The 27,845-nt window shown below is 35.9% G+C and overlaps 1 protein-coding gene across 1 annotated transcript in view; it reads right to left on the bottom strand.

Moving 5' to 3' along the window:
• CPXM2 (carboxypeptidase X, M14 family member 2) overlaps positions 1-27,845 on the bottom strand; it is a 96,420-nt gene that overhangs the window by 5,674 nt on the left and 62,901 nt on the right. The window contains exons 8-12 of the mRNA XM_015814223.2: positions 19,854-19,977; positions 17,037-17,233; positions 13,189-13,368; positions 11,801-12,098; positions 4,153-4,292 (exon numbers count right to left, since the gene is read on the bottom strand). Coding sequence (XP_015669709.2) covers positions 4,153-4,292; positions 11,801-12,098; positions 13,189-13,368; positions 17,037-17,233; positions 19,854-19,977 — 939 coding nt within the window. The remainder of the gene's footprint in view (positions 1-4,152; positions 4,293-11,800; positions 12,099-13,188; positions 13,369-17,036; positions 17,234-19,853; positions 19,978-27,845) is intronic.

Below are 27,845 nucleotides of genomic sequence, written 5' to 3'. Positions count from 1 at the left end.
AAAGCTGTATCTGCCATGGGCTAAAGACTTCAAACAAATTAAGCAAGTTTCCCTCACTTAATCCTTACATAAAAGGAAAAGAGTCTTTGGCCTAGGCAGCTATAACAAATATCCTCATCTTCGTCATCATCATCATCATCATCATCATCATCATCATCATCATCATCATCTCAAGAACCTGGAGGTCCTCAATGAATAAACAGCTTCAGAACATTTGACATTAGTGCTATTTTAGAGAAAAAACAAATACTGAGAAATCAAATGGATAAACCACCTTGGAAATTACAGTATGACATTAGAATATTTTAGACAAACCCATATGCCTGACCTGTTATTATTTATTTCTTCCTGCTAGGTCTGCATGCTTGCCATACTATCTTTGAGGTATGGTTGGTGGATAGACGCAATTTGATTTACTGGGCTACATGATCCTGATTTAATCTGATTTCTCTTCACTCAGGTTCAATTCAGCTTGCTGTGAATGTTTCGTTACAAAGGTACTTTCAGTACTTTGTATGCTTTTTTGAGGGGGAGGGAATCTCATATGGAATGCATCCTGCGTGTGTTTGTGGGAGGGTACTTTATACCACCAAATTTGCATATGTATCTACAACTGAGGATCCTGTACACAATCTCTTTAAAGGGCTTTGGGATTAAAAATATATATTCAAAACATAACAAGGAATACAAATTTAGGATTACCAAGAAAAGATCACTACATAAGTATTTAGTCCAGCCCTGCTAAAGTATTTCAGACATAGGCAAAAATAAAACTCTGATGCAGCTGAGATGCAAAAGAACATATATAAATATAGGCAGAGGAAGTATCTAGGGATGTATAGAAAAAGTGGATTCCTATGTAGAAAAGCAAGGGTACTGATGCTGAGGATATTAAAATATTATTATATTTTATATAATATTAAATATTATAATATTAAATATATTAAATATTAAAATAGAATCAGTTAAGGCATCAGGCTAGAAACCAGAAGACTGAGGGTTCTAGTCTTGTCTTGGGCCTTGGATGACCTTGGGCCAGTCCTGCTCTCTCACAATAGAACGATTGCAATAGCAAATAATTTCTTCAATCTTGCCATGAAAACTGCAGTAACTATAGGGCACAATAATAATAACATCATCAAAGATTAACCATCTGCCACCCCACATTCTTGGGAAGGACTCAATAGGTGGGCAAAACTGTCAGATCCAGTCTAAACTTCTATGCGATCAACCAGAATAATACTATAATAATAATAATAAATAATAATAATACCAAAAGAGTCTGTTCAGTTCAAATAGTTGGAGGGCAATCTATAACAAACTCAGAAGTAAGAAAGAAACATGGAATTTGGAAACACTTAAAAAGGCTGCAAGTTGCTTGAAAGTCACATAATTTGATTCACTGTTTCAAAGATTTTTGGGCCTTGATCTGTGAATTTGCATAGCCATATTGAATATATCATTCAAACTCTTATTAATAATAGAATGACCTGCCTTATATTATGCTTGGAACATAATAGCAATATAATGTAAGTCATTAAACCTCACATTTGCAGGTCTGCTGTAATGATTTGACATTAAATAACTTGTTACTGAGTTAATAGAACTTGATCCAGCATTTCCTTTCTAGTTCAACTTATTATGAAAGACTGAATGTAAAATAATGACTTAAATATATGTAGATAAGCAGATAAATTGTTGTTTGTATATTCCATATCAGCTTTGAACCATCATCTTAAAAAATATTACTAAGTCAGAAACATAAGAAGCTATTAAACCCACCTCAAGATACGGGTTAGACTTACTTATAGAAAGTAGTGTGTGTTTTTTTTGTCTGGACTAAAATAGCTTCATTTATGGGGTAGGGTAATGAGAACGGGGAAGAAAATAATTTGATACTACTTTTGAAGGCTAAAATTTTATACTCATGCCAATACAAGCTAAGTATATTTAACATTTCTCTGGGAAAGCATCACCAAACAAACAAGAACATGGACAACTCTCCAAAATCATGAAGATTACAAGAGGAACAAGCAAGTAGCAGAGAACAAATTGTGTTAAGATAGACAATCCCTTCTCTTGCTCACATTTAGTCTCTAATCTTTAAGACCATTGTTTATTACACTTCACTGACAGGACCTAATAGAATAAGTCATTGCCTAAACAAGTTATACCTAGTTAACACTTAAATGGGAGATCACCAAGGCCCAGCTGCAAGCTAGAATGGAAACTAAGGAAAAAATACCAGAAGCATATAAGAGCAAATCACATCCTTTTGTTGTCAAGAAAACTACATGGATATGTCCATGTAAACGCTAGAATGACTCAGCCCAAAGAAGACTTCATTTTGCCGCTGCTTATGCAACCATCAGGGAAATGTGAATATAAAAACAAAGTAGCAAAAGCAGAAAAGTGATGATTGAGATTCTTCGTTGCCATGGAACTGAACTGAGAAAAAAATCAGAAACAATTCCTTGTAAAGGTTGGGAAAATACTGTAGAGGAAATGCCTTCCATTTGTAACAGCAGGATTTGGTGTTGATGGTGGTGGCGCAGTGGTTAGAATGCAGTATTGCAGGTTAATTTCAGGCTAATTCTGCTGACTGCCAGCAGTTCGATTCTCACCAGGTCAAGGTTGACTCAGCCTTCCATACTCCGAAGTCGGTAAATTGAGGACTCAGATTGTTGCCCCCAATATATTGACTCTGTAAACCACTTAAAGAGGGCTGAAAAGCACAAGGAGCAGTATATGTCTAAGTGCTATTGCTATTTATATTTTGACACTTTGCTGCAGTTCACAGTTGTGATTCTGTTCCTTACTACTGGGCATAAAGTTGTTCAGCACTACTTATATAGCTTTATACATGGAGACCTACCCTAGGTAGCAGTGGTATGGATAGAAGCCATGGGGCCTGCAGTACATATCTCCTCAGTGTGCTTCCTACTGGTATCTGTAAGCTGTTCGCCACTAATTGGTCAGAATGGAGAGGAGAGGAATGGCTCTGGAGGAAATTGGCTAGTGATCATTCCCACAGTAACCCAGCTGATGCTGCTTCCAAAGCAACAATCTATTATAGATTTTATACACCTTGAAGCTATGATGGGATAGAGCCAGCTGAAGAAAGAAATTCGTCCATGTGATGTGAACCAACTAAAGCTGTTTCCTAATGAACTGGGGATGAGATGAAGCAGTACATGTGACCAAAGGGGAAGGTTGGTTTTATCAGAGCATTATTGTGTCATGACAAAGCGCAGGAATGGTCTTTTGCATTCCTGGTGAAAGAGCAAATGGGGACGGGTTCTGTATCGTTTTGGTTTGTTTGCTGAATTGTAGTGTATGTATTCTGTACACAGTCTTGTTAATGATAGCTTTCAAACTGTATGCTAAAGACAATTTGGCTTTAGTTTGCTGAACATTGCTGACACCTTATCAAATGCAAATACAAGCATCATGCAGTGTGTTAGGAAGAGAAAGATTCCTCAGCTAGTAAGCAGAAAACTATAGATGTTGTGCTGTTGTTTATGGGACGTGCTCAAGAAAATCAAGCTGTGTACTGCTTTTTGTTAAGATTACTCTAGCTGTATCAGCAAACTGGGGGGGGAGCCTGTTTAAAGTTTTGCTTCCTGCAGGATTTTAAATATGACACACAAAAAAGCCCTTTGGCAACATTTCTATGTAGGTTGGATGATGTGCATTATTATTAGGATAGGCTACCCATATACTTACTAGGGTGAAAAAAATAAGAGAACAAAGAGCTTGTTTTGAATTCCTACTGTCCACTATGGCAGATCACTCAAAACACAGTGTTTATCCATAGCCCAAATCCAAATACTTTTTTTATTTAATGCACAATAAGGCATCCATGAGCTAGGGTTTTTTTAAAAAAACAAAACCCAACAACTCTGATCTCTAGCAGAAGTAGTTATGGAAGCATTTTGCCTCTTATGTATTTATGTATTTGTGAGTAATTGTGAAGAATGCTGATTCACATCAGAGGCTGAAATGTCCACTTATTTGAAAGCTAACATAAAATCTTTGCTTTCTGCTTCCTAAGACAACACCGTTGGCAAGAAATTATGGTAAACAAATTTCACACATTCCTGGATTGGGATCAGATCCAAACCTTACCAGCCAAATTGTTTTGCTCCTTACCTGTTCCATGAAAACAATAAGTGACTCTCGGTTATTTTCCCATTCTTCTGGTAATTCACTTTCATGAGGGTATTTATCACAGCCAACATATATAGACAATTCAAAACAATTTGTATGTAGATAGCTAAAGTCATTTATGCCTGTAAGTGCAATGAAGAGAACAAAAAAAGAAATTGTTATTTCTTCTGAGACTAAATAGAGTCATTTTTAAAAGAATAAAGCATTTATCCTAATAGTTACAAATGGCTTTGGTATTTCTAGAAAATACATGTATTTTAAAATATATCAGTAACTTAATCAAAAGGAAGCCACATAATATTAAATCAGCACTAATGTTTTTGTAATGGAACATTAAATTAGGGCCATAAAACATGGCTATGATCTGGCATGTAAATATCTTGCCATTATAGATTTCAGGATATGTTCAGAGCCAAATTTGAAACAAGTTCAAAGCCAATATGCATAAATCCAATCTAAAACATATTTAGGAAACTACAGATCTCTTTTTTTACTAGCACATTCTTCAGAGGTTCAAAAGCTGTCTTCACTTAACCAGAGTATATTACAAATTGATGGTTAAGAATGCAATAAACCATCTTCTGGTTGAAAAATACTGCAAAAAAAGTTTCTCTAACTAAGCTGCTATTATTAGAGAAACAGTATTTGGAAAATTTAAAAAAGAAGAAATTCTCAAGCTCTCAGATTTAAAATAGCCATAACAGAAATCCAGCCAGGGATCAACACTTTCAACAGAAAATGTAATTTGAGTGCTAGCTATCCATCATGCACATATTTGTAATAAATCTTTTTCTAACACTCTGATCAAGACATATGGAAGTTAGACTATGAGGAAAGATGACTTTTAATCTTTTCTCCTAACTTCTAAACTTCAACTTGGCTCTCCCCAGATGGATTTGAAGGAAGGACAAGGATAATTTCTCCTTCCTATGGATTTCCATCTTCCCAAAGCTATTATTTTCCTAGAGAAAGCAGCTATATACAGTGTGTACAACTGATAAAAAATTGTTCTAACCCTAAGATTCTAGATATGACTAGCAGCAAAGATTCATGAATCAGAATGAGCTCACAAATGATTTTTAATTCAATTTGTTAATCTGAAAAAAATGCTACCAGACATCTCCTTGCTTTTGGCCGCCATAGACAGCTCTCTCCTACAATGTACATGAAGATTCATGAATAACAATATAAGGGCCAATGTCACATAATACTCATATCAATGTCCAAGCTAATTAAAGAGCACAAGAACACACTTTGTGAACAGCTATCTTTATTATTGACACTTCTACACAATGCCTTTGCCCTGGACAGAACCTGCTCTGGAACATTGTATTCTCAGGCTGAACTTCAGAAATTGAACTCATTTATTTCAAGTATTTTTAATATAGCAAAAAAGGGATACTCCCATTGGTAATACTGAGACCTTGTAGACCTTGTGAGAACTCTTATTCCTCACTGATGGAATTTCTCATCACATCTTGTTTCTTTGTTCCTAGCTTTGGCAGATTATTGTTTCAAGACTAGCAATCAGAGAAAATGTTTATAGCCTCTCTTCGTTGCAAAGATATTGCTTCATGGCTCCATTATTTTGTTTTCTGATACTGTATATTGTTATAAAAGTGTTCTTTTTTGCAAAAGAAGTTTAGAATTTGCTGAAAAATATCAAAACAGTCAATGAATCAATGAATGGATCAATGTTCATTGTAGGATCCTCCAATCTGGCCAAATTGAGTGGCCCACCTGCAGATTCTGCCTTTGATATTTTGGGTCATGAATAAGTCCTTTTATCATTTCTCCTCAAGGATAAATACAATGGATTTTATATTTTCTCACCAGCAGCTGACATCTATGTATTTGACTGCAATGAAATCTCTTCCAAAAACCTGATCTATTGGTAGATGGATAAGCACTATATTGCTGATGTAGTGGCATACCAACACTGTAGTAAAATCACTTTCTGAGTGGCTGTTTGACCAACATAGTATCACATCTGCATTTAGTAAAATTGAGATCCATTTATTGCTTTCCAATTATATGATCTTCATTATGAACATGGCAATAAATCTCTTCCTAAGAATGCAAGCAGTGGACAAAGTTCAGATACATTTCTTGTACTGCAAATACAAAAGAAACTAATTTAATGAAGGTCAGCTAAGAAAGTGTGCGTAGGCATGCCATTTAGCCAGCTTTTAACTCCTGGAAAATGCCTAGTCTAGTCTCTGCAGTTTTCTTGGCAAGATTTCAGAAACGTTTTGCCATTGCCTTCTTCTTAGGGCTGAGAAAGAGTGACTGGCCCAAGTTCACCCATCTGGCTTTGTGCCTAAAGGGAGAGTACAGGTCTCCTGGTTTCTGGCCTGATGCCTTAACTATACTAGCTGGGCCTCTAGCTAAGAATCTAGTCATATTTTTATGTCAGCTCCAGGGTTTAAATCCTTGTGTCTCTTTCTGGTGCCCATATGCAGTAAGAAACTATTGCTACCCATTTTTCAGCCTTGGATATTGAGGGTCCCTGCACAACGTTTTGATAATTATCTTTCTTTGCTGAAACCTTTCACTGGTCTTCCCATCTTCGGCCCTCCCATCTATACATTTTGACAATTCTTGGATTCATTTATTTCATAATAGTAAAAATAATGCAAATATATTATGAGCAAAAAATTACATTAGCATACAGGAATATTCAAGTACTTAATGAGCCCTAAAGTATGTACTCTGGGGGTGGATTATATAACATAGATGTTAATTTGGGGGTTGATTAAATGATTAAAATGTGAGAGCAATGACTGATGCAGCTCAGCTAAAATCTTTTCCCTTTCCAGTTAAATGCCAAAGGTCTGCAGATTTTAAATTAATATTTTGCAAGAAGTGAATTATATGCTAAGCTTTAAACAGTTTCTTAAAATATCTTGAAATACCACATAAAGCACACAGTCATTGTATCTGCTTATTCATGTTCTTTTGAAATGTTAAGGAAATGTTTACATTTCTAAGACCAAGAATAAGGTCCTGCTGCCTATGGGAATGTAAACTGAAGATCTAAATCAACATTTGTAATTTTTACATAATCTTCATATTGAAGATTAACTCCCTTATTGCAGTTTGGATTGCATGACCAAAGGAAAAGCAAAGTCACAGGTAATTATGAAACTTAGTTTATTAGAAGATTATGATAAAATATTATATATTTTCATCATCATCAGTCCAACGCAAGTTCTTGCTTCTGGTTTTACAGTAGACCAAATTGAGTAGCGATGCATGATTTCAGAACAGCTGAATTTCAGAATAAGCAGATAGGATAAGAAACTGGAACCAGCATTTTGGAATTCACATTGCACAAAGATTTTATTATTATAAAAATACAATAGAGATAATTAAAAATAACTCAAGAGTACAATACAGAAGTAAAATGAATTTAGTATGCTTAATTCAGACTACTATTTGCAATTTAACAAATACTATTTATCAAAGTGGTTAAAATCAGTTTGTTAATGTCAGCCAATAGCAGTGCCGTGTTTAGTGGATTGATTCACAATTAAGTTTATATTTCAACTAATAAATTTGGCAATTAAAAGGCCAATTATGTATCTGTAAAATAAGGTGTATGCAAAATTAGGACATTCATTAGCTATATGTATTCAAAACTTTATGTTTTTTTAAAAAAAAATACTGTGAAAATGCAACATCAAATGTCCTGAGTAAAAGGACATTTGCAAACTAAATAAAAAATGTACTTTAGATTATGGGATCATCATGGTAAGGCAATATTATATGATCCACTGCAAACATAATACAGCTTTTAGCTTATAGATAATCTGCTTACCAAAAGTGCTTAACAATAAAAGGAACTAACAAAATGGTTGTGTAAATGTACACTTCGTCTCAAATTAATGTTACTGAGATTCTTAGGAATTATAAGAATGGTTTTATAAATATCAGTATCTGCTGAGACTGGCAATAGTAAAATTGACAAATCAGTCAGTTAAGCAAAAGGAGGGGAAAAGGCATATTTGAAATGTTGAAAAGGCTGAGTTGAAGAGAGCATTTTAATTTGATGCTAATAGATACAAATGTATGTCAATCAAAAAATTGCAAAGTCAAGGCACTACCACAGTAAGGCATACTACACTTCTTGCAATGAGGCTACATAAAGGAGAAGCTTCTAGAAGATCATATTGCAGAGAGAGGACAAGATGGGAAAAGGTGCTCCTTCATATAATAGGCCCTCATGCCATTTAAGGTTTTACAGGTGAAAATAAGCATTGTAAATCTCAATTTTATACTAAGGGACTCAGAGAGCAGAGAGCCGGTGAAGTTCTTTCAAATTGATACAATAGTTTCATCTAGGTATCTCAATCAGATTCCAATTTTTAATTTCTGTAGAATTTAAAAATTTAAACTATTCACAGCCAGCTTCAAATATACTAATTATAGTGGTCCAAACAGAAAGTTCCTGGAGCAAAATTATTTTCCACATAATCCATAGTCTTGCTGATGTCCTGGATGAAGCTAATAGAGAATGCTCAAAGCTACCAGTATCAGTTGGGTCTCAATAGGTCAATGGTAGATTAAGAAGCACTCCAGGTTATGTACTTATTTCTATAAAGAAAATGCAAGGTCAACTGAAACAATTACCCTGGTCTATGAATTGTCACCAGGATTTGTTTTCAGTTTATTGATCTTTATCTAGACTAGGCTGAGTCAAGGCAGAGTTTGAGCTCATCTAAAGTATCGTTTGATTAGACAACATGCAGAAATAGAATTGAATGTAATCTATCCCTAACAGTCTTCCCAGATGATCAGAATAAAATAATGAAATAAAGTCTCTTCTGTTGTTAAGTTGGATAAATAGGTTTGACTGAACTAGCGATATCGATTGTGATTGTGTTACAAATACGCAAGGGTGGAAAAAACCTTTAATCAGAAGGCAAAAGAAGAGTTGTTGTTTTTCATTCCTATTCTAAAGGGATGGCCCAAAATGTTTCCTTCCTGAGACAGAATAGTACAGCAATGAGATCTTCACCAACTTAATAGAACTCAGTTCACAGCCAAGATATTTTGATACACAAGGCTCCAAATCCTTAAACGCCTCAAATACTTCCTTTCCTCTAAGGCAATAAAAACACAAACCTCGTTAATGAATTTTCTGCCCTTTCCTCACTTAAATACTATTCTTCTCTGCATGACATCTGAACTTTTGTCCAAAAAATCTTATATACTTTCAGCACTACAGTGCATTAATGCCTTCTTCCTAAATATTACACAGACTGCATATACACCCAGCAGCAAAGAGAAGACTAGATGTAAATGTTAGTTATTCATTAATGTAAATGTAATTGTTCTTGATTGTGCTAATCTAATCATGTTGTGAGAAAGTGACTAGACAAACCTGTCCTTGGTGTACATTATATATGCTCAGATACCTGGCCCCATCTGATTCTTTTTAAAGGTATTGTGTGGTACCATTGTAAAATAGAAAGTTACCATACTAGTGGTATCCAGAAAAAACCCACTGTCAAATTAACAGCACATTTTATAATATCATTCTGTAAATAATGTAATGATGTCACATAAAAGTGATATCATTTGTATAATTACTTCATCACACACCTGTTATAATTTGCCCTTTACATATGCCCCTTTCCAGCAGACAACTATAAAAAATAGCATTGGCCTCAAGTATAATAAGAATATTTCTGCACAAATTATATAGATGACATTTAAATAAGCAACATCTAGACCAGATGAGGCTTTTTAAATATTAAAAGTTGTTTTAAAAATATGTTATTTGTGGAGACATAAATATGTAGCTAAGAATGCTCAAAGAAGCTATTCTTAGCTTTTATTGGGCAAAAGTAGGCCAATATTTATTTTTGCCATCAAGGTATTTCACACTCAATTCCTCTGTGTTCCAGCATTTCTTTACAAGAATTTCAACTTTTTACAAAAGGGAAAATTCAGTCTAATTTTTGAAGCTGTGTTACAAATGCACATCACGTCTATAATCATGGCAGAGAGCTACTGATGTGGGAGAATCAGCTTTGTATCTTTTCACTATTTTGTATCTTTGGATGAAAGGACCATTTCCCTATTTAGTCTGGTCCCACTATTTCTACATAATAGCATCCAGATTACCTAGGAAAACCTCTTGGAGAGAAAACCTCTGCTTTTTAGCTAGAACTTGTGGTAATAATGGATTCCATAAAGCTAAGAAAATGATTAAGCAGCAAATATCCGGCACAGGGGCCTTGATATTGAAGTCTGGGAGTTAGGTTGAAAAGGCTATAGAACACCTTTTAATTTGATATTCATTTATTCATTCAAACAAATTTTGGACAAGACTTTTACTATGATCTTCCCACCAGCTTTGGTTGCAAGCAGACTTAATCAAATTCCATGCTTGATAACTATGCCTATATGGTAAAGAAGAGCTGGAGTCAGCCAATACATTTCTATATTGTTCCTTTTATAGCATCCCCATTGAGAATTCAACATTTCTCTTCTAGCTAATTATAATTGTATTGGTTTATTTGTAGAGCTCTTCTGATTTTAATTATGCATGATGTCCATGGGTTAGGAATGTATGCTTCGTGTTATGCTCTTTGAATTTTTTTGTGTTTCTAATTAATGATTGTACTTTTTCCATCTATGTTTCTGGGCCCAATGTGATCAGCAGAAACATTCTTAGAAAATAAATAGTGGTTGATTGCATTCAGTTCATATTGCAGTCCAGTTTAGAATTGTGCCCAGAAAATGGTACTGTAAGATGAGTTTATCAAGATGATTTTGGAAAGTTAGAGGAATGGTATGAAGCAAACTCATCAGCTAATCTTTCAGATATTTTTAGAATTGCATTTAGTACATTGGATATGTCCACTACAGCAGCCATTTTGTGTAAATTGCACATGAAAACACTCAACTTTTCAGATGTACACATCACTTTAAAAGGCTGGTTATAGTTCCTTAAGTATATAATGATTAATCAGGAATTAGAGCTTCTTTGCATATTGCTTCTTGCTCTTGCAATTCTTTTATTTACATAAATCTTTGTTTATTGCAATACCTAAATGGGTTATCTCTCTTTCCTTCCATTAGATGCACATTACATTTTGTTTGAACTGCTGCATACCCTCTATTCTATTTATGTAAACCGAATATCATTTAAGTCCTCTGTTCCATAAAAGCATGGATGTGGAAAGCCAAAGGAGAATCAGCAACTTCTGCCTTAGTCCAGGAACATCTTTCAAAACTCAGATTTTTATCAGGACATAATTACAAAGTTTTGCTTTTATGGTAGCAGATGACTGCTATTAATCTACAGTTAGGACAAGAAAGCAAAAGAACAAATAGCAATAGCAATAGCACGTAGACTTATATACTGCTTCATAGTGCTTTACAGTACTTTCTAAACAGTTTACAGATTCAGCATATTTCCCCAACAATCTGGGTCCTCATTTTACCGACCTCAGAAGGATGGAAGTCTGAGTCAATTTTGAGTTGATCAGGACTGAACTCCTGGCAGTGGGCAGAGTTAGCCTGCAATACTGCATTCTAATCGCTGCGTTCCCATGGCTCCTGACCTATTTATATGTTTGACAAGTTGTTAAAATTTTATTTTTCAGCTGCCACTTACTTCCTGCTACAGTATGCCAGGAAGCTCCATTTACTGTTCCATCTTCCTTCTGGAAATCCTCTGTATGGCATACTCTTCGCCGAGCATCCGTCATTAGTCGGTGAGTAGAAGCATACGAATAGGCCAGCCATCGAAAGACGTGGTCATCTGGAGTGGGTGTGTGCTCCTGTGTCTTCCAGATTGACCGGACCATATCATATGGATAGGCGACTACAAGCTCTCCTCCCTGTAAATTCCCTCCAAGCACAAAAGGATTCTTTTCCATCCATGCTATCACAGCTCGTGTTTCCACTGCCACCTATGAAAGAGAAAGGGTACAGAATTCTAAGCTAGATTTTCAAGAGACTCTTTGAATACATGGACACAACTGCAACATTATAATCCAAAGGCAAAACTGTGCATTCGCCTCTTCACATTGTTTTGATTGTGTAGTCTGAAACAGTCAAGAAAAATATCAAAGGAAACTTAAGTAATGATAAAAGGAATGTAAAAGGAAGTTTTAGCAATTCTTGCTAAAAATGACCATAAACATTTCAGCATGATCAAAATCAGAAACAGATTGTAAAATGTATGATTTCCAAATCACTTTGGAAATAAATGTATACAATCTGTTGATGGAGGAAAATAAGGAGTCACTAAAGGAGTTTGATAAAGGTTTAAATTCAGATTTGGAAGGAGCCCTGCTTCAAACTACGCATTTGCCAAATCTGTTAGAACTGGCTGCGGTCATTTTTAGGCTTCCATCAAAACTGAACCACACCAATTCTTTATTAACAATAACACAAGCTGTTTAAAAACCCATCTTTTAGGGGGCAATAGTTACAAGAAACAATGTTTGGAACTGATATATGACAAGGACAAACAATGTAACTATGTTACATCTTCCATTAATAACAATTTACACAAGTCAGTGTGACATTGCCATTAGCATTATTGAAGATTATATTTTGAAAAGTTCTTCAGGGGTGTTTACAGGGTGTAGTAAAAAAAAGTCAGGACACAGCACATAAAAGAGGGTACAGCTTCAAATTTTGTTGCAGCACCATTTGACTTTTTTTTTCTTTTTAAATTGTTCTGAAAACGTCTGGGTCTTGTCCTGTTGGAAAATGTTTAGCCCAAAGTTTTCAGAATGATATGGGTAAAAAAATAAAATAAAATCAGAGCATGCTAAATGATACATTATAAAGTACTTGAAATCTATATTTTAGATGATAACATTAGAGGTAGATTATAGAAAAATCAACAACCTTACTTGCATAATATTAAATTGAAAAATTATATATTATACATACTGGAATGTGTTGTGCTGTTTTATAGTAATAAGAATTGAGATAATTTTCAACTACTCCAAATCACCTAACATTTTTTTTCATAAAATTTCTACTTACTGTAGCATTTACAGACAGATACCATTCTGGAATCGGAATTTGATGATTTGGGACCTTTCTCAGAAGTCTTCTCCGATCTTCAGATTCCCAGAGGAGTGTATTTAAATCTGGGAAGTTATTGTTGATATCAATACCATCTTGAGTCCATCTTCCTAAAGACCAGCCTCCTAATTCAGAACCCTATAATGCAATGATCAGATCATTTGGCTTATTTTATAGCTGCAGTTATTGCAGGAATATAATAACAACTCTATGTACTTTTCTTATAGTAATAAAACTAATCTCCTGTGTGCATGGTAAAATCAGCCATTCTGGTTTTGAAAATGGATTGACTAAAATTACCATTCTTTTGCATCACATTCTTTGTTTTTCTCCACATTATAATTTTGAACAATTGGGCAGCATATCTAACTTAAATCCACATTTCAATAGGATGCGAGGGTGACTCATTTAATTCACATTTATTCTCCTTATCCCCAACACTTTGACATTTTGTTGGACTTCTTTCTTAGTACACTTTTGAATATGATGATTTCCTCTTTCCTTTTCCCTGTTATTACAAATGTCCTGGTTTATATATCATTAAATCTACAGCAAAGGATGTGAATTCTGTCAAAACCTAAAATGCCACTTTGTAAATAAAAAACAGCATTGAATAGTAATTGTATCTGGAGGCAGCCGCAACTGAATTTCTGCATAATTGATTCCCAGAAATGTGATGCTAGCATTCTGTCAACATTATTTTAGTTAGAAATACTAATAACTTAATAGAAAGGGAGCAAGTAATGGTGGTAGCATCTAGCTAACCTTGGCCACTCTTAAAATACTAAGCAGGGTTGAACATGGTTTGAATTTAGATGGGAGAACTACAGAACATTCCAAGGCCTAGGCTACACTGGGAAGTTGAATAATATCCTGAAAGAAGGCAAGGACAAGTTCCTTTTGCAGCATTGCCAAGAAACAGCAAAGCATGTTCACACACAAAAAAATATTAGGTTGGTTTGAAGAAAATATTACACATTGTATACACATACACATAGAATGGGAAGCTGTGGCTTTCCAGATGCTATGCATTTAACTTCTACTATCTCTCACCATTAGGTCCTATTAGCTGGGATTATGGGAGATGTGGTTTATCTATACTTGAAGATCCAAAAGTTCTCTACTCTAGTTTAAGGGATTTCACTCTCTTAATTTCAAATGCAGGACCATTCTACACATAATTTCTTCAGTGTAATAGTTGGTAAAGCCCAACATAGCTGCACAAGTTCAAGGAAGCAAGAATTATATAGACTTCAGTTAGATATCTTTAATGCTATCCTGGAGCAAAGACAGTATCTTAGAAATTCCTATAATAAATTCACCATTTATAATAAATTAAGGAAAAATCTCTTGAACTATTTGAGATGCCACCTAGACTGAGTTGTCATTTATAAGGCAGGTTCTTTCTATCTCTCATCCTCCCCACAACTCTCACACAGGTTCTATTTCTTCAAACTATCTCAAGACCAGAGTAGTATGGGGGGAGAGTTTACAGATGTTTTGTTGTGTTTACAAATCATTTCTGCATAGCATTAAATGTATTAACCTGGTGACACAATAGTTAAAGTGCAGTATTCAGGCTAACTCTTCCCACAGCCTGGAAGTTGATCCTAACAGGGTTCAGGGTTGACTCAGCCTTCTATCTTTCTGAGGTCAGTAAAAGGAGGAGCCACATTGTTGGTGGAAACAATGTAAACCACCCAGAGGGTGGTATGGGGTGCTATGGGGTGGTATATAAGCCTAAATGCTAAATGTTATTGCTAATCACTGTTATGATTGAGAACATGGGGATTAAAAAAATCACAAGCACACTAAAATTCTTATAAGTTATCTAAAGATATAGGACAGTGGTGGCGAACCTATGGCATGCACGCCAGAGGCGGCACTCAGAGCCCTCTCTGTGGGCACACGCGCTGTTGCCCCAGCCCCGCCTCCCCTCACAGCCTCCTCCTCACCAGCAGCCCCCCTGGAGAAGAGTCATCCCCAGGCTCGGCCTGAGCGGAGTAGCGCAGCCAAGAACATAGCAGCCGGGCAACAGGGACAAGACTCCGCCATCATGCCCCTTCGCGTGCAGATGCTGCTGCGGGGCGTAGGCAGAGGTGTGACTGCCATGGTGCTGCAGGGCCACCTGGGTGATCTGCTGTGGTGGGCAGTGGAGGCGGTGGGTGGCCCTGTGGGCAGGCAGGGTGAGGGTGGAGTGGGGGTGGACAGGGGACGGGGTGGTTTTGGGGCACTCGGTCTCTAAAAGGTTCGCCATCACTGATATAGGATATTTAGAAAGAACTAGCATATCTGGATTTTTTATTATTATTAAAAGCATTATCCTTTATACCCAGTTTAACAGCAAAGGTTTGTCTAAGAAAGGCTTTTCTCATTGCTTCTTCTAACATTCCTTTTTCCTTTAATTGTACAATATGCTACATAGGCATTTTTGCCACTAAAGAAATGTTTGACCAAGATGTCAAGTTAATTGAATTACTGGAAGAAATGAAAGACTAATCAAATAACATCCAAAAAGAGCTGCCACAAAAATCTCTTAAAGGCCCAAACTATTCTTATTTTGACATTAGACTCTGGGAATATAGATGTTATTTCAAAATACGATGCTGGCAATTTGAAATCAACATTTGGCAGCAGATATGCCTATAGTGATTACTTTAGGGAATGAAGTAAACATTAAAAAAGCATCTCATTTTGGGTTATATCCAAACTAAAGCAAGCCTCAGGAAAAAGATGTGGCTCTAATTTGTCGTGATTTCTTAAAAATGGACAGAAAAATGTCAGACTATTTTAAGGTGGAAGAACATGAAAACTGCAGTGATATTTTACAATATATATTTTGCAGTTAAAAAGAAAAAAAAGAAATGCCCCCTTACCATAAAGCAAGCCCTGCTCAGGCAGCTAGCAGATCTTGAAAACACTATAGATTAATACTACCAGAAAATATTGTTCTGTAAACTGGATTGGGAATCCAATACAACTAGACCTTGACTTACAACATGTCTACAGACATTCTTAGTCATCAGGTCATAGTTATCCCAAAGATGCTTTTTCACAAGGCAACTGAACTTTCTTGTTCTTCTTTGAAGACATTTCATCCAGAAGCTTCTTCAGCTCTGACTGGATGGTAGGGAATGGAAGCATTTATATTCCTTGCAGACAGCTGGTCATTTGGTGGAGCATTGCTGAAGAAGCTTCTTGGATGAGAAGCGAAAGTCTTCAAAGAAAAACAAGAAAGTCCAGTTGCCTCGTGAAAAAGCATCTTTGGGTTGACTTACATTTACTGACCATTCATTTACTGACTGTTCGAACTTACAACAGCACTGAAAAAAAGTGACATATCACCGTTTTTTACACTTATGACCATTGCAGCATCCCCATGGTCAGGTGACCAAAATTCAGACGCTTGGCAACTGACTCATGTTTATGACTGTTCCAGTGTCCTGCGGTCATGTGATCAGCTTTTGCGACCTTCTGACAAAAAAAGGTTAATGGGAGACCAGATTCATTTAACAACTGTGTTACTAATTTAACAACTGCAGTGATTCATTTAAGAATTGTGGAAAGGTTGTAAAATGAGGCAAAATTCACTTCACAACTGTCTTGCTTAGCAAACAGAAATTTGGGGTTCAGTGGTGGTCATAAGTAGACCTGTAGGAAGATAGTAATGTTGCTGCCCTAGCTCACCTCCAAATTGCACACACTTTTTCATGTAGCCACTAGAAGCTGAGCTCTAGTTGAGAGTGTTTTATTATTTACTTATTACATTTGAAAACAGCTTTTGCACTGATGTTTTACCACTTTACCCCTTCATAGGCCTTTTCATATCCATCTGGATTGATTGAAGGAAGAAGATGAATTCTAGTATTCTCAATGAGATGCTTAATGCGCAGATTCCCAGCAAGATATTCTTGGCACATAAACTGCATTAACAAAAGCAGTAGTTCACGCCCAAGCACCTCATTCCCATGAGCTCCTGCCATGTACCGAAATTCAGGTTCACCTATTCAAAACAAAACAAAAAGTTGGCAATAAGTCTAGTGTCTTAATTTGGTCCATTTTTGCAGCTTTTTCTTACCCTGAAAGTGAAGGTTAACTTTCTAATTTATTCAGGAGCTTGATGACTATTTATAAAAAGAAACTTAAAGGGTACCCATAGGATTTTATTTTGCTTCCAACTCTCAAAATATTTTAAGACATTCCATGGTACTCAGTGTGACAGAAGGCTGTTTCAACTTTTCTTTCTAATGGAATGTTCCAGAATGTCCTGGAATGATGTGACATGTGAATGTTGTGTTCAAGGAAGTGACATCTGCAGATTCTATGGAGTACCTTTTTTCCTCTCTCAGCCAACAACTTGAGTACCTTTGGAGCAATATGATGTCACAAGTTGAGATATTACTCTCAAAAACAAACTGAAGGAATGTAACTACTAGACTAGAAGGAAGCTGTAATATGAGCCCTTTGCTGCCATGAGCCTTGCAGAACTTACTGCAATAAGCAGTAAGAGAAAGAGAAAGAAAACCACTTTACAGGATTTTCATCTTCATTCTATGTATTTTAAAATGAAACAGTCCAAAAGACTGTTTTGATATTTTCCACATATCAAGGGATTTCAAGGGAATGCTCTTTTCATTGCTGATGTTCTTCTGAGCAAAACTATACAGTGTTATTTGCCGGTCTTCAGACAACAGAATAATATCTCTTGTGATTAAGACAATGTGGCTACTTATCAACCCTTGTTTGACTGACAGTTGGGTTCCTGGCTGTGATCAGGTGTCTTTTTTCCATATATTCTACATCAGCGGTGAGCAATCATGTGTATTGGGCTGCACTCACCCTTGCATCTCTTTTAGATAAGACTTTTGTTTATATTAAGGGATTTGAAGGAGTTAAAAGGAACTGTTTTTATGTTCAAAAATTGAAGCATTTTTTTCTCAGTTTAAGAGATCCCTTTTGTCTTTTAATCTCCAACCAATATCCATATACACTGTGCAACTGCGGGGGGGGGGGAATCTGCCCTAAATTAAAGTATAACTTATGGATGCAAGAAAATTATCCTGCTGATTTTTGCAGGGTAACCCCTAGCAGAAAACAGCCTGATAGTTCTATTTGTTTTTAAATATAATTTTGTAATAAATGTGTCTGTGTGTGTATGAGAGAGAGATTTTGTGTGTATCTCTATCTATCTATCTATCTATCTATCTATCTATCTATCTATCTATCTATCTATCTATCTATCTATCTATCTATCTATCCATCTATCCATCTATTCATCCAAAGAGAAAAGCAACCTAGAACCAAGGAGAAACTTCCTGACAGTTAGAACAATTAATCAATGGAACAACCTGCCTCCAGAAGTTGTGAATGCTCCAACATTGGAAGTTTTTAAGAAGAGACTGGACAGCCATTTGTCTGAAATGGTATAGGGTTTCCTGCCTGAGCAGGGAATTGGACTAGATGGCCTCCAAGGTCCCTTCCAACATTATTATTATTATTATTATTATTATTATTATTATTATTATTATTATTATTATTATTATTATTATTACTACTACTACTACTACTACTACTACTACTACTATTATTATTATTACTATTATTATTACCATCATCAACATCATCATTGTATATGTATTCATATTTAAGGTACAGGTCTTTATGAGAAGTTTCATAAAGCATCTCAATAATAACTGTAGTCCAAAGCACAGCATCTGGAACATGACTTATGAACTATTTCCTGCATTTAGAAGATACATTTGTTAGTCATTCAACTCAATTAAGTCAGCTCAATTCCATTCCTCTTCACTCTCTGTCTCTCCTCTCCTTCTTGAAGAAATAAAATCAAAACATTATTTGGGGACTTGGGGAAAGAGAGCAAATTGCTCAGAAAGACTTAATTCCAGTCATTTTACAAGGATTTTCCTATTTCACCTCTTGGAAGTAGAGATTCTGTCCAAAGAGGTCTGGATTAACTCAAAAGATTTTATTCAGCTCAATATGAAGAACTAAAATAGCATATTTTTAGACATCAGTCATATGATTCAGCTGATTTAGAATTTTCTTTAAGCTGGAAGAACCGTTTAGAAACCATGTAATAAAGCAATGTTTATAATAGTTGCTCTTAGTACAGGCCTAAAGAGGTTTTATTTTTATTTTTAAAAAGCATTATATACTTTGTTAATGTTCATTTTAATCATTCTGGCTGGAGATTAATTTACTGATTTATTTATTTATAAGATTTATATTCTAGGAACTATGAGATCTACAAAATGTAGGGCACCAGGTTGGATTTGGGTATTCTAAATGAATAGGTATCAACCACAAGAACTATAAGTACATATTTCTGAGTATTAAAGATTTTATTGTAATGAAAAATATATGATTAATATTGGCAAATCTGAGCCCCATCTCTGGATGATTTCTATTTATATTGATTTTCTAAAATTAGGAAAATATAATTAAAATTTCTCCCACATATTTTGCAATACTGCAATTTTATAGGCACATGTCTCTACTGCTTGCTAGATGCTATAAAATGGGAAATATTAAAATTTTAAACATTCCAAAACCATCACCACAAAGCCTTCAGATTGTTATTTTTGTCAGAATGTAATCCTAACCAACTTCGTGTTCTCCAGGATTGTCGGATATTTCAACAGCATACAGCTTTAGCCCTTGATGACTTTTTCCAATATTGTAAATTCTTGTGATATTTGGACACATCTCATTTACCACCTTCATCAACTGTATAAAAAAAAAGAACAAGCAAAATAAGATATTTATATAATAACTGGCTAGGAAATGGATTCAAACTTTTACCTCACCCTTGCTTTTTGTTTTCTGTTAAAAGTGCACATCAATTCTGATCCAAATCAAACTGTCAGTTCAGTTTGGACTGTTGACCTGATTTGATTTAATGACTGAATTCAAGTTGGGAAAACAAGCTAATTCCATTTTCCAAATTGATTTGAGGCATTTCATTGCATTTAGCGATTCAGTCAAAATTGCTGACCTGGTTTGAAAAGCTGATTTAATTTGGAGAATTAATTTATTCACCCTTGAAACAAATTTTCAAAACAGTTGATCTGTTTGAGATTTAAGCCTAAGAGATGTAAAAATAATAATAATAAGAAAGGTAAATAAACAAAGGATTTCTTATTATTTTTAACTTATAAATCATTATGAATTTTTAAACGACTTCTAGAATAAAAAGATAGACTTTTTTTCTTTTTCTATTTCTGCAAGACACAATAGGTACATGAAACACTCTATTTTGTTTGTGTGTTTACAAAAAATGAGTAGTCTCTTACTATTTAGTCATACCTATTAACAACTGGATCAATTATAAGGTCAATTTCTAGGTCGATTCATTCATAGGCAAATATTATAAATTTATATTATTATTAATAATTGAATTCATAATAATAGTTATTTATTCTATTAACATTCTGGAAGAAAACTCCTGATAAGTTCCTTAAAGAACCTTTAATTAGACTGAACCTTAATTCAATTATACTTAACCATTGTACTAAAGGCTGCAGAAGGAAGTTGGCAAATCTAAGCCAGCTACAATTTTTAAGGAGAATCTAGTGCTACAAGTCAACTTATAATGAATTAGCTTTCAATGATTGACTTTGCCTTCAGCCAAATTCATTCCATCTATTTATCTGTTTTATCTGTATTTCCTGTTATCCCAAATAGTATTTGCTACTGACAAAGCACTACCACAATACTCATTAATTGGTTCTGAGAGGCACGATGAGTACCAAAAACAATGAGTGCCAAACAATTTTTTCCCCATAAGGAATAATACAAATAAATTTAATGAATTATCAAACCAAAGACAATGCACATTTTAAGGCAATATGTAAAAATATAGGGTGGTATATCATTACTTTACATGAGAAATAAACCTAAAAATTAATAAATTTTAGATTAAATAAAATAAAAACTCACTTTACTGTACTGATGAGAAAAAAGTGCAAAAATACACAAAATGACCACAGAAGCAAAGATAAGACTGCAAGGGAATGTGCATGATTAATGCATCACCCTTTATTTCAACTGGAAAGGGTAGCAAGTCATGAGGCAACCAACACCGACAAGTTCTAGCTTGCACATTGAGTACCAAACAAACAACAAGTATCAGGACATTTTCTCATCAAAATGCATTGAGTACCCAGTTTGATGAATTTCAAAGCATTTTTGATATGATGATTTATTTAAATGTGTTGTAGGAACATGATTCATAAGCTGTGCTGCTTCCTGAAGAATTGACACTGACACTAATAGATCTTATAATTTAATGTTCTAAAAAAATAGAATGAATACAATCATGGAAATCTCAATAAGAAATTGTAACATTTAATGTTATGCTAAATGAAGGCAGATTAATAAAGAACGGTCACTGAAATCAAATAATATCAGATTTTGATAGCACTGCCCAATTGTCAATCATTGGCTACCCTCAACTGAATTATTAATCAAAAAGAGAAAAACAGCTTTTAGCCTTTTTACTTTCTTTCTCTGGGTGAGCAATAACTGGCCATTGCTTTTTTATCTTTATTTTTTATCTTTTATTGGTTTTATTATAATTTCTTTATTTGATTCAGAGTCATTGAGAGTTAAGAGGCAGACAAGTTTCATAAATTATTATTGACAAGTGAATTGGCAGTAAAGAGATGACCTGCACCCTTGTGAATATGAAGCATTCAAAGTTGAATTAATGTTCCCTGAGCCATGGTTTTGGGTCCCACATTCAGGAAGAGAATTCCCACCACATTTCTCTTTTGCTAATATATATATATATATTTGCTAATATATATATATATTAAGAATACTAGTATTGATATGATTGGAATGGACAGCAGATGCCCTGGGGTGGTGCACGGAAGGGAAGAGGAAAAGGTGCAGAGCGACGAAAGAGTTACACATGAGGGAGGATTGAAGACCGGTATCCTGAATCCACTTAATGCTGAAGCTGCCGATCAAGTAAGGTGTGAGAGAATGCAAGCTAGTAACAAAGGAATGTATGTTAAAGGAGGTAAGCTTGAATTATACTCCAAACAGCTGGGGCCAACGACGCGCTCCAAGAGCCGGAAGCAGATGCTTGATAACAGGACGTTTGATAACGGTATATAAGTCCCCCCCCTTTTACTTGCCTTTTAACCTTGACAATGTCATATGTATTTTGATGAAAGCTAGGTTGATTAATTAAATTCTGTTTAAGTATTCTCTTGGTGATCATTATTTTAACGAATATATATATATATATATATATATATATACACACACACACACACACACACACATGTAGGTCTTTAGTTATTCGGGTTTTCTCCCGCATAGAATTAGAAGTGTCTTGGCGACGTTTCGATGAAGTCACATTCGTCATCTTCAGGCTGGTGTCTTCAGCTTCGTGCTTCTGGGAGTAGTGTGTATGATCGCAGTTGTTTCTTCCTTTTAACTGCCAGTGGGGTTTGAGCTGATTGGGTGGGAGCTTGGCTGTGTTCTAATTGGGTGGAGGTGTGTTCTGATTGGTTAAGGAGCTTGGCTGTGCTCTGATTGGATGGGGGGTTGGCTGTGCTCTGATTGGATGGGGAAGTGTTCTGTTTGGGTGGGGGCTTTGTTGTGCTCAGGTTGAGTTGCAGGGGGATTTGAGCTGGTGAGCTTCATTGCTGTTGTTTGGCTTCAAACTAACCTGAGCACAACAAAGCCCCCACCCAAACAGAACACTTCCCCATCCAATCAGAGCACAGCCAACCCCCCCATCCAATCAGAGCACAGCCAAGCTCCTTAACCAATCAGAACACATCTCCACCCAATCAGAACACAGCCAAGCTCCCACCCAATCAGCTCAAACCCCACTGGCAGTTAAAAGGAAGAAACAACTGCAATCACACACACTACTCCCAGAAGCACGAAACTGAAGACACCAGCCTGAAGATGACGAATGTGACTTCGTCGAAACGTCGCCAAGACACTTCTAATTCTACGCGGGAGAAAACCCGAATAACTAAAGACCTACATACAAACACCCGCGAAAACCTCAGAAAACAAATATACACACATATATATATATACATGTGTGTGTGTGTGTGTGTGTGTGTGTGTGTGTACAACGATATAAAATCCTTGAACTCTGGGAAGGATATAAACCAGCTGTTTATTGTTAAAAGAATAAAAACAATAAAAACAACTATTTACAATTCTAAAAAACAACCTTAGATTTCGCTGGTCCACTGCCAGCGTCATCAGAGTGAGTGTTAGGGTTGGGGAGTTTTCTTATAAACCTTGCTGACTCAGTATCCTGCCCATTGATCATGTGATAGGGCGGTCCATCCTAACTGGCCGTAATTGCCTGAGTTGTCCCGCCTCCCCTCACTTGCATTCGCTTTGCAACTTTCTTTCCTCCCGTTGTTCCTTTCTCTGTCCTTCCCATTCCTGTCAGCCCTACCTTTCCTTGCTGTGCCCCCCCTCCTGGCATATCCATCTGTCCCGCCCGTCCTTCTTGCCCCCAGCAATCCGATGTTATTGCTGCTGGTCTATCTTTCAACTCCCCACCCCTAACATTCACTCTGATGATGCTGGCAGTGGACCAGCGAAAGCTAAGGTTGTTTTTTAGAATTGTAAATAGTTGTTTTTATTGTTTTTATTCTTTTAACAATAAACAGCTGGTTTATATCCTTCCCAGAGTTTGAGGATTTTATATCATTGTACAGATATGCCTGGGATTCATATTTTTATAGTCATTAGGGATATATATACTGTATATATGTGTATGTGTGTGTGTGTGTGTGTGTGTGTGTGTGTAATGGTATAAAGTCCTCAAACTCTGGGATGAATTTAAAACAGCTGTTTATTGTTAAAACAATAGAAACAATAAAAGCAACTATTTACAAACCTAAAACTCGGCTGTCTTAGCTTTCACTGGTCCACTGCCAGAGTCATCAGAGTAAGCGTTTGGGGTGGGGAATTTGCTTATAAACCCAGTTGACTCCGTGCTTTACCCATTGATCGTGTGATGGGGCCACCTGTTCTAACTAACCGTATACACACACACACACACACATACACCAGATACTAGAGAGATAATAAAATAAAATAATAAAACAAAACAAAATAAAATAGAAAGAGGATACAATAATGTCCCTACTCATGAGTCTGAGAAACTAATGCCATCGGGATTGAATTTCTAATGCTATGACAGAGACAGATGCTATGACAGAGGACATAATCTTTATTATTTGTGTTACTGTTTAAACTTTATTATCTCTACATCCAAGTTCACTGTACAGTTCAGCAATTACGTATTTTATGTAATGGGAACCCTTTTTTTAGTGGAGTTATTTCAATAATAGGAGACCTTGTGGTCTGTTCAGAGACTTATATAGGTTTTTCTACTGACCATTGTACCTTGTCCAGAGTCACTTCTCATGAGATGAGCAGTTATACATATTTTATAAATATTGTAAATATGGCTAATAAATAAATACTTGCAATCTATGATTTGAAAAATATGATATTATCATGCCAATGGGTGTTTTACCTGTAAATATTTAAAGCTGAAAATGGATTTTTTTACATTTTTTTTAAAAAAATAAGGATTGTTTTTCTAAATTTTGGTATATATACTGCTGGAGTATATCTGCTATGAACCCTGCATGGTGTCAGGAAGGGCATCTGGCCAGTAAACGCTCAGCTCCATCTAATCGCCCCAACACTCATAAAGAATGGAATTTTCTAAAGGGGAGAGAGAAGAAGGACTCAATCCAGTGGTGGGATTCAGCTGGTTTGCACCAGTTCAACAGAACCGGTAGCTAAATTTTATTGAGCTTCCTGTGGGCCGTTCTAGGCCTGGGAGGCCTGGAGGAGGCCTCCCAGGCTTAGAACGGCCCACAGGAAGTGTATGGATGTCACTTCTGAAAGTCTGTTCTAGGCCTGGGAGGCCTGGAGGAGGCCTCCCAGGCCTAGAACGGCCCACAGGAAGTGTGTGGATGTCACTTCCAGAAGTCCATTCTAGGCCCAGGCCTGCATCCATGCAGAGAACCAGTTGTTCAGGTATTTGAATCCCACTACTGGCTCAATCTCTTAGCAGAATACTACAGAGTCAAAAGCTAGTGCTACAGAATATATTAAATTTTGTACAGAAAAAGAACAGCACAGATTGTGGGACCCCTATGAAGAAACCAAAGAAGAAAGGGGGATATTTTAAAATTTAACAGATAAAGAACAGATGAACCTTTCACTTGTATCTAAAAAGATTATCCCTTCAGTTTTCACAATTAACGCCAAGCCCCTTGAGAGCAATGCACAAACAAGGAAGCAAGATTCAAATGGAGTTTCACAGATCAGCCTTAATGCCCAGGGAAAAAAAAGGATCAAAAAAAACATTCCATGGACTCGATGACCTCCAAGGTCCCTTCCAACTTTATTACTATTATTATTATTATAACTTAAATCTCATGTTCTCCACAATTACCGTGCATTTAATAATACCTCCAGAACTTTATAAGGTAGTAACACCTAGATGGCTAAGGATTCTCCAAATATAGCTTATCACTAACTGAAATGCGCTGCCAAACCCTGTAAGTAGAGAAGATGAAGTGGAACTAAAGAAAAATGCAAATTTGTTTGTTCAAGGAAAAGAGGATATTGATGCAAAATAAGAGAGAGAGAGAGAGATTCATTCTGAGTGTGCAGTGATAGAAGCAACAGGCAGAAAAGATCAAACATATCACTGGAAGGAAATGAAAAGCAGATAACATGTTTGTCTCGTTTCAGAATTTTAACTGCAAGTGTATCAGCCCCCTATCAGTGGATGTCAGCAAAAATTACAGAGTTGCCAAACAAGATTACACAGTCAACAGAGATTACATACTAACATTCACTACTAACAGTTGTATGTTATTATATGTGTCTTATGGCAATTGATGTGATCACTTAAAGTGGCAGATAAGTTAATCATCCTTTATTCTATTATGCAACCATAAAGAGCATTTTTGGAATCCTGGCTGCACCTGTTTCTTGACCTTGTCTACTATGAAGGACTGACATTACACTTGAAAGTCCATGAGAATTCCTCTCTTCATTTTAAATAATGCAAATGTTATTTTCTTTCTCACCCTTTCCTCTCTTGCAAGACGGAGAAATCATTACTGACATACCTTCCTTAATGGGTTATTTATTCTCTATTCCCAAGACTAGGTCTATATTCTTTCACCGATTAGCTGGACTAAAATTTTGCAAAGCAACCTTGAATCCAAGTCTGGCTGCTAAATGGCCAGATGATAATGCAAGTGAATTTTTTAAAATATTGAGTGTGGGTTTTCCATAGCTCTACCAAATGCAGTGGACACCAGAACTATGTAATTCCAAATGGATAAAAATCATCATCAACAATGAAATCCTCCCATTTATCAGAGGGGCACAACATATCGCAGCAATATTAAAGCTCTACCTGGTTAAGGTTTGCATGAAACATTTGCTTAATTGGGAACATATAATTCAGTAAAAGTTTGTCCTGGAGAATGCAATCTAATTTTGCAACAAACGGTTGCAGGAATTGGATATGGCCAGTCTAGAGAAAAGGACTAGGGGTGATATGATAGCAGTATTCCAGTATTTGAAGGGCTAACATAAAGAAGAGAAGGTCAACTTATTTCCAAAGCACCAGAAGAAAAAATGGAGGGAAACTAATCAAGGAGAGAAGCAACATGGAATTAAGGAGAAACTTCCTAACAGTGCGGACAATTAACCAGTGGAACAACTTGCCTTCAGAAGTTGTAGGTGCTTCATTACTGTAGTTTTTAACTACAGGAAAGAGGTAGGTCTGGCAAATGTAGAAATGGGACCATTGGTTATAGTTGTATTTTTTCCTCAGAAGCTGAAGCCACTATGATAAAACAATTACGGTAAGCATTTACGGCATTCAAAGAACATTCTAGAGTTTGGGAAACCCAATTAGATCTATCTGCCCTACTCAAGGATGTGTTCCTGAGAAGCCAACCCCTATCTTTTTATACCAGTCAGATATGTAAGACAAATAACTGTCCCAAGGACTTTTCACTAGGTGTTCTTGAAGGCAAATATATTTTTTAAAAAACACTTCTGAGCTAAGATTGTGCCTGGTGGAAAAATACCCACTGAATCCATAGCTCATGTCCTGTTAAATTGTGTTTTCTATAAGGACATAAAGGCATGCTTTATAACTCCTTATTTGGCAAAGTAACCAGCCAAATCAGATTTGTTTTATATTTTTACTTTTATCAAATCAGTAATATTTTATTTCCTTGGCAATGGCTAATTTTTTTTTATCCTGTTGTAAAACTAGGCATGCCTTAATACCCTCAGTGACCTAGTTATAATATTATCTTTTTATTTCCTTTGAAAAAGACATTGTTTACTTAACTTATTTTGTTAACTATCAGAATTCTGGTCAGTAATCATAATAAAGACCACTACTACTATTTGAACCTCTGAACTGGCATCATGTTCCCTTCTATGTATCCCTCACATATTGAAATTAAACAATCATCTGGGGAGAGGGATCCATAGGCCACATGATTAATAGTTATATGTAACCTAGATCCTTTCTTCTGAACTTACCATCA

This window comes from Protobothrops mucrosquamatus, unplaced genomic scaffold, assembly GCF_001527695.2.
Source record: "Protobothrops mucrosquamatus isolate PMUCROS unplaced genomic scaffold, P.Mucros_1.0 scaffold229, whole genome shotgun sequence".
Taxonomy (NCBI): domain Eukaryota; kingdom Metazoa; phylum Chordata; class Lepidosauria; order Squamata; family Viperidae; genus Protobothrops; species Protobothrops mucrosquamatus.
Note: the sequence above shows the minus strand (reverse complement) of the source record. Positions and strands in the feature narration are given on the sequence as shown.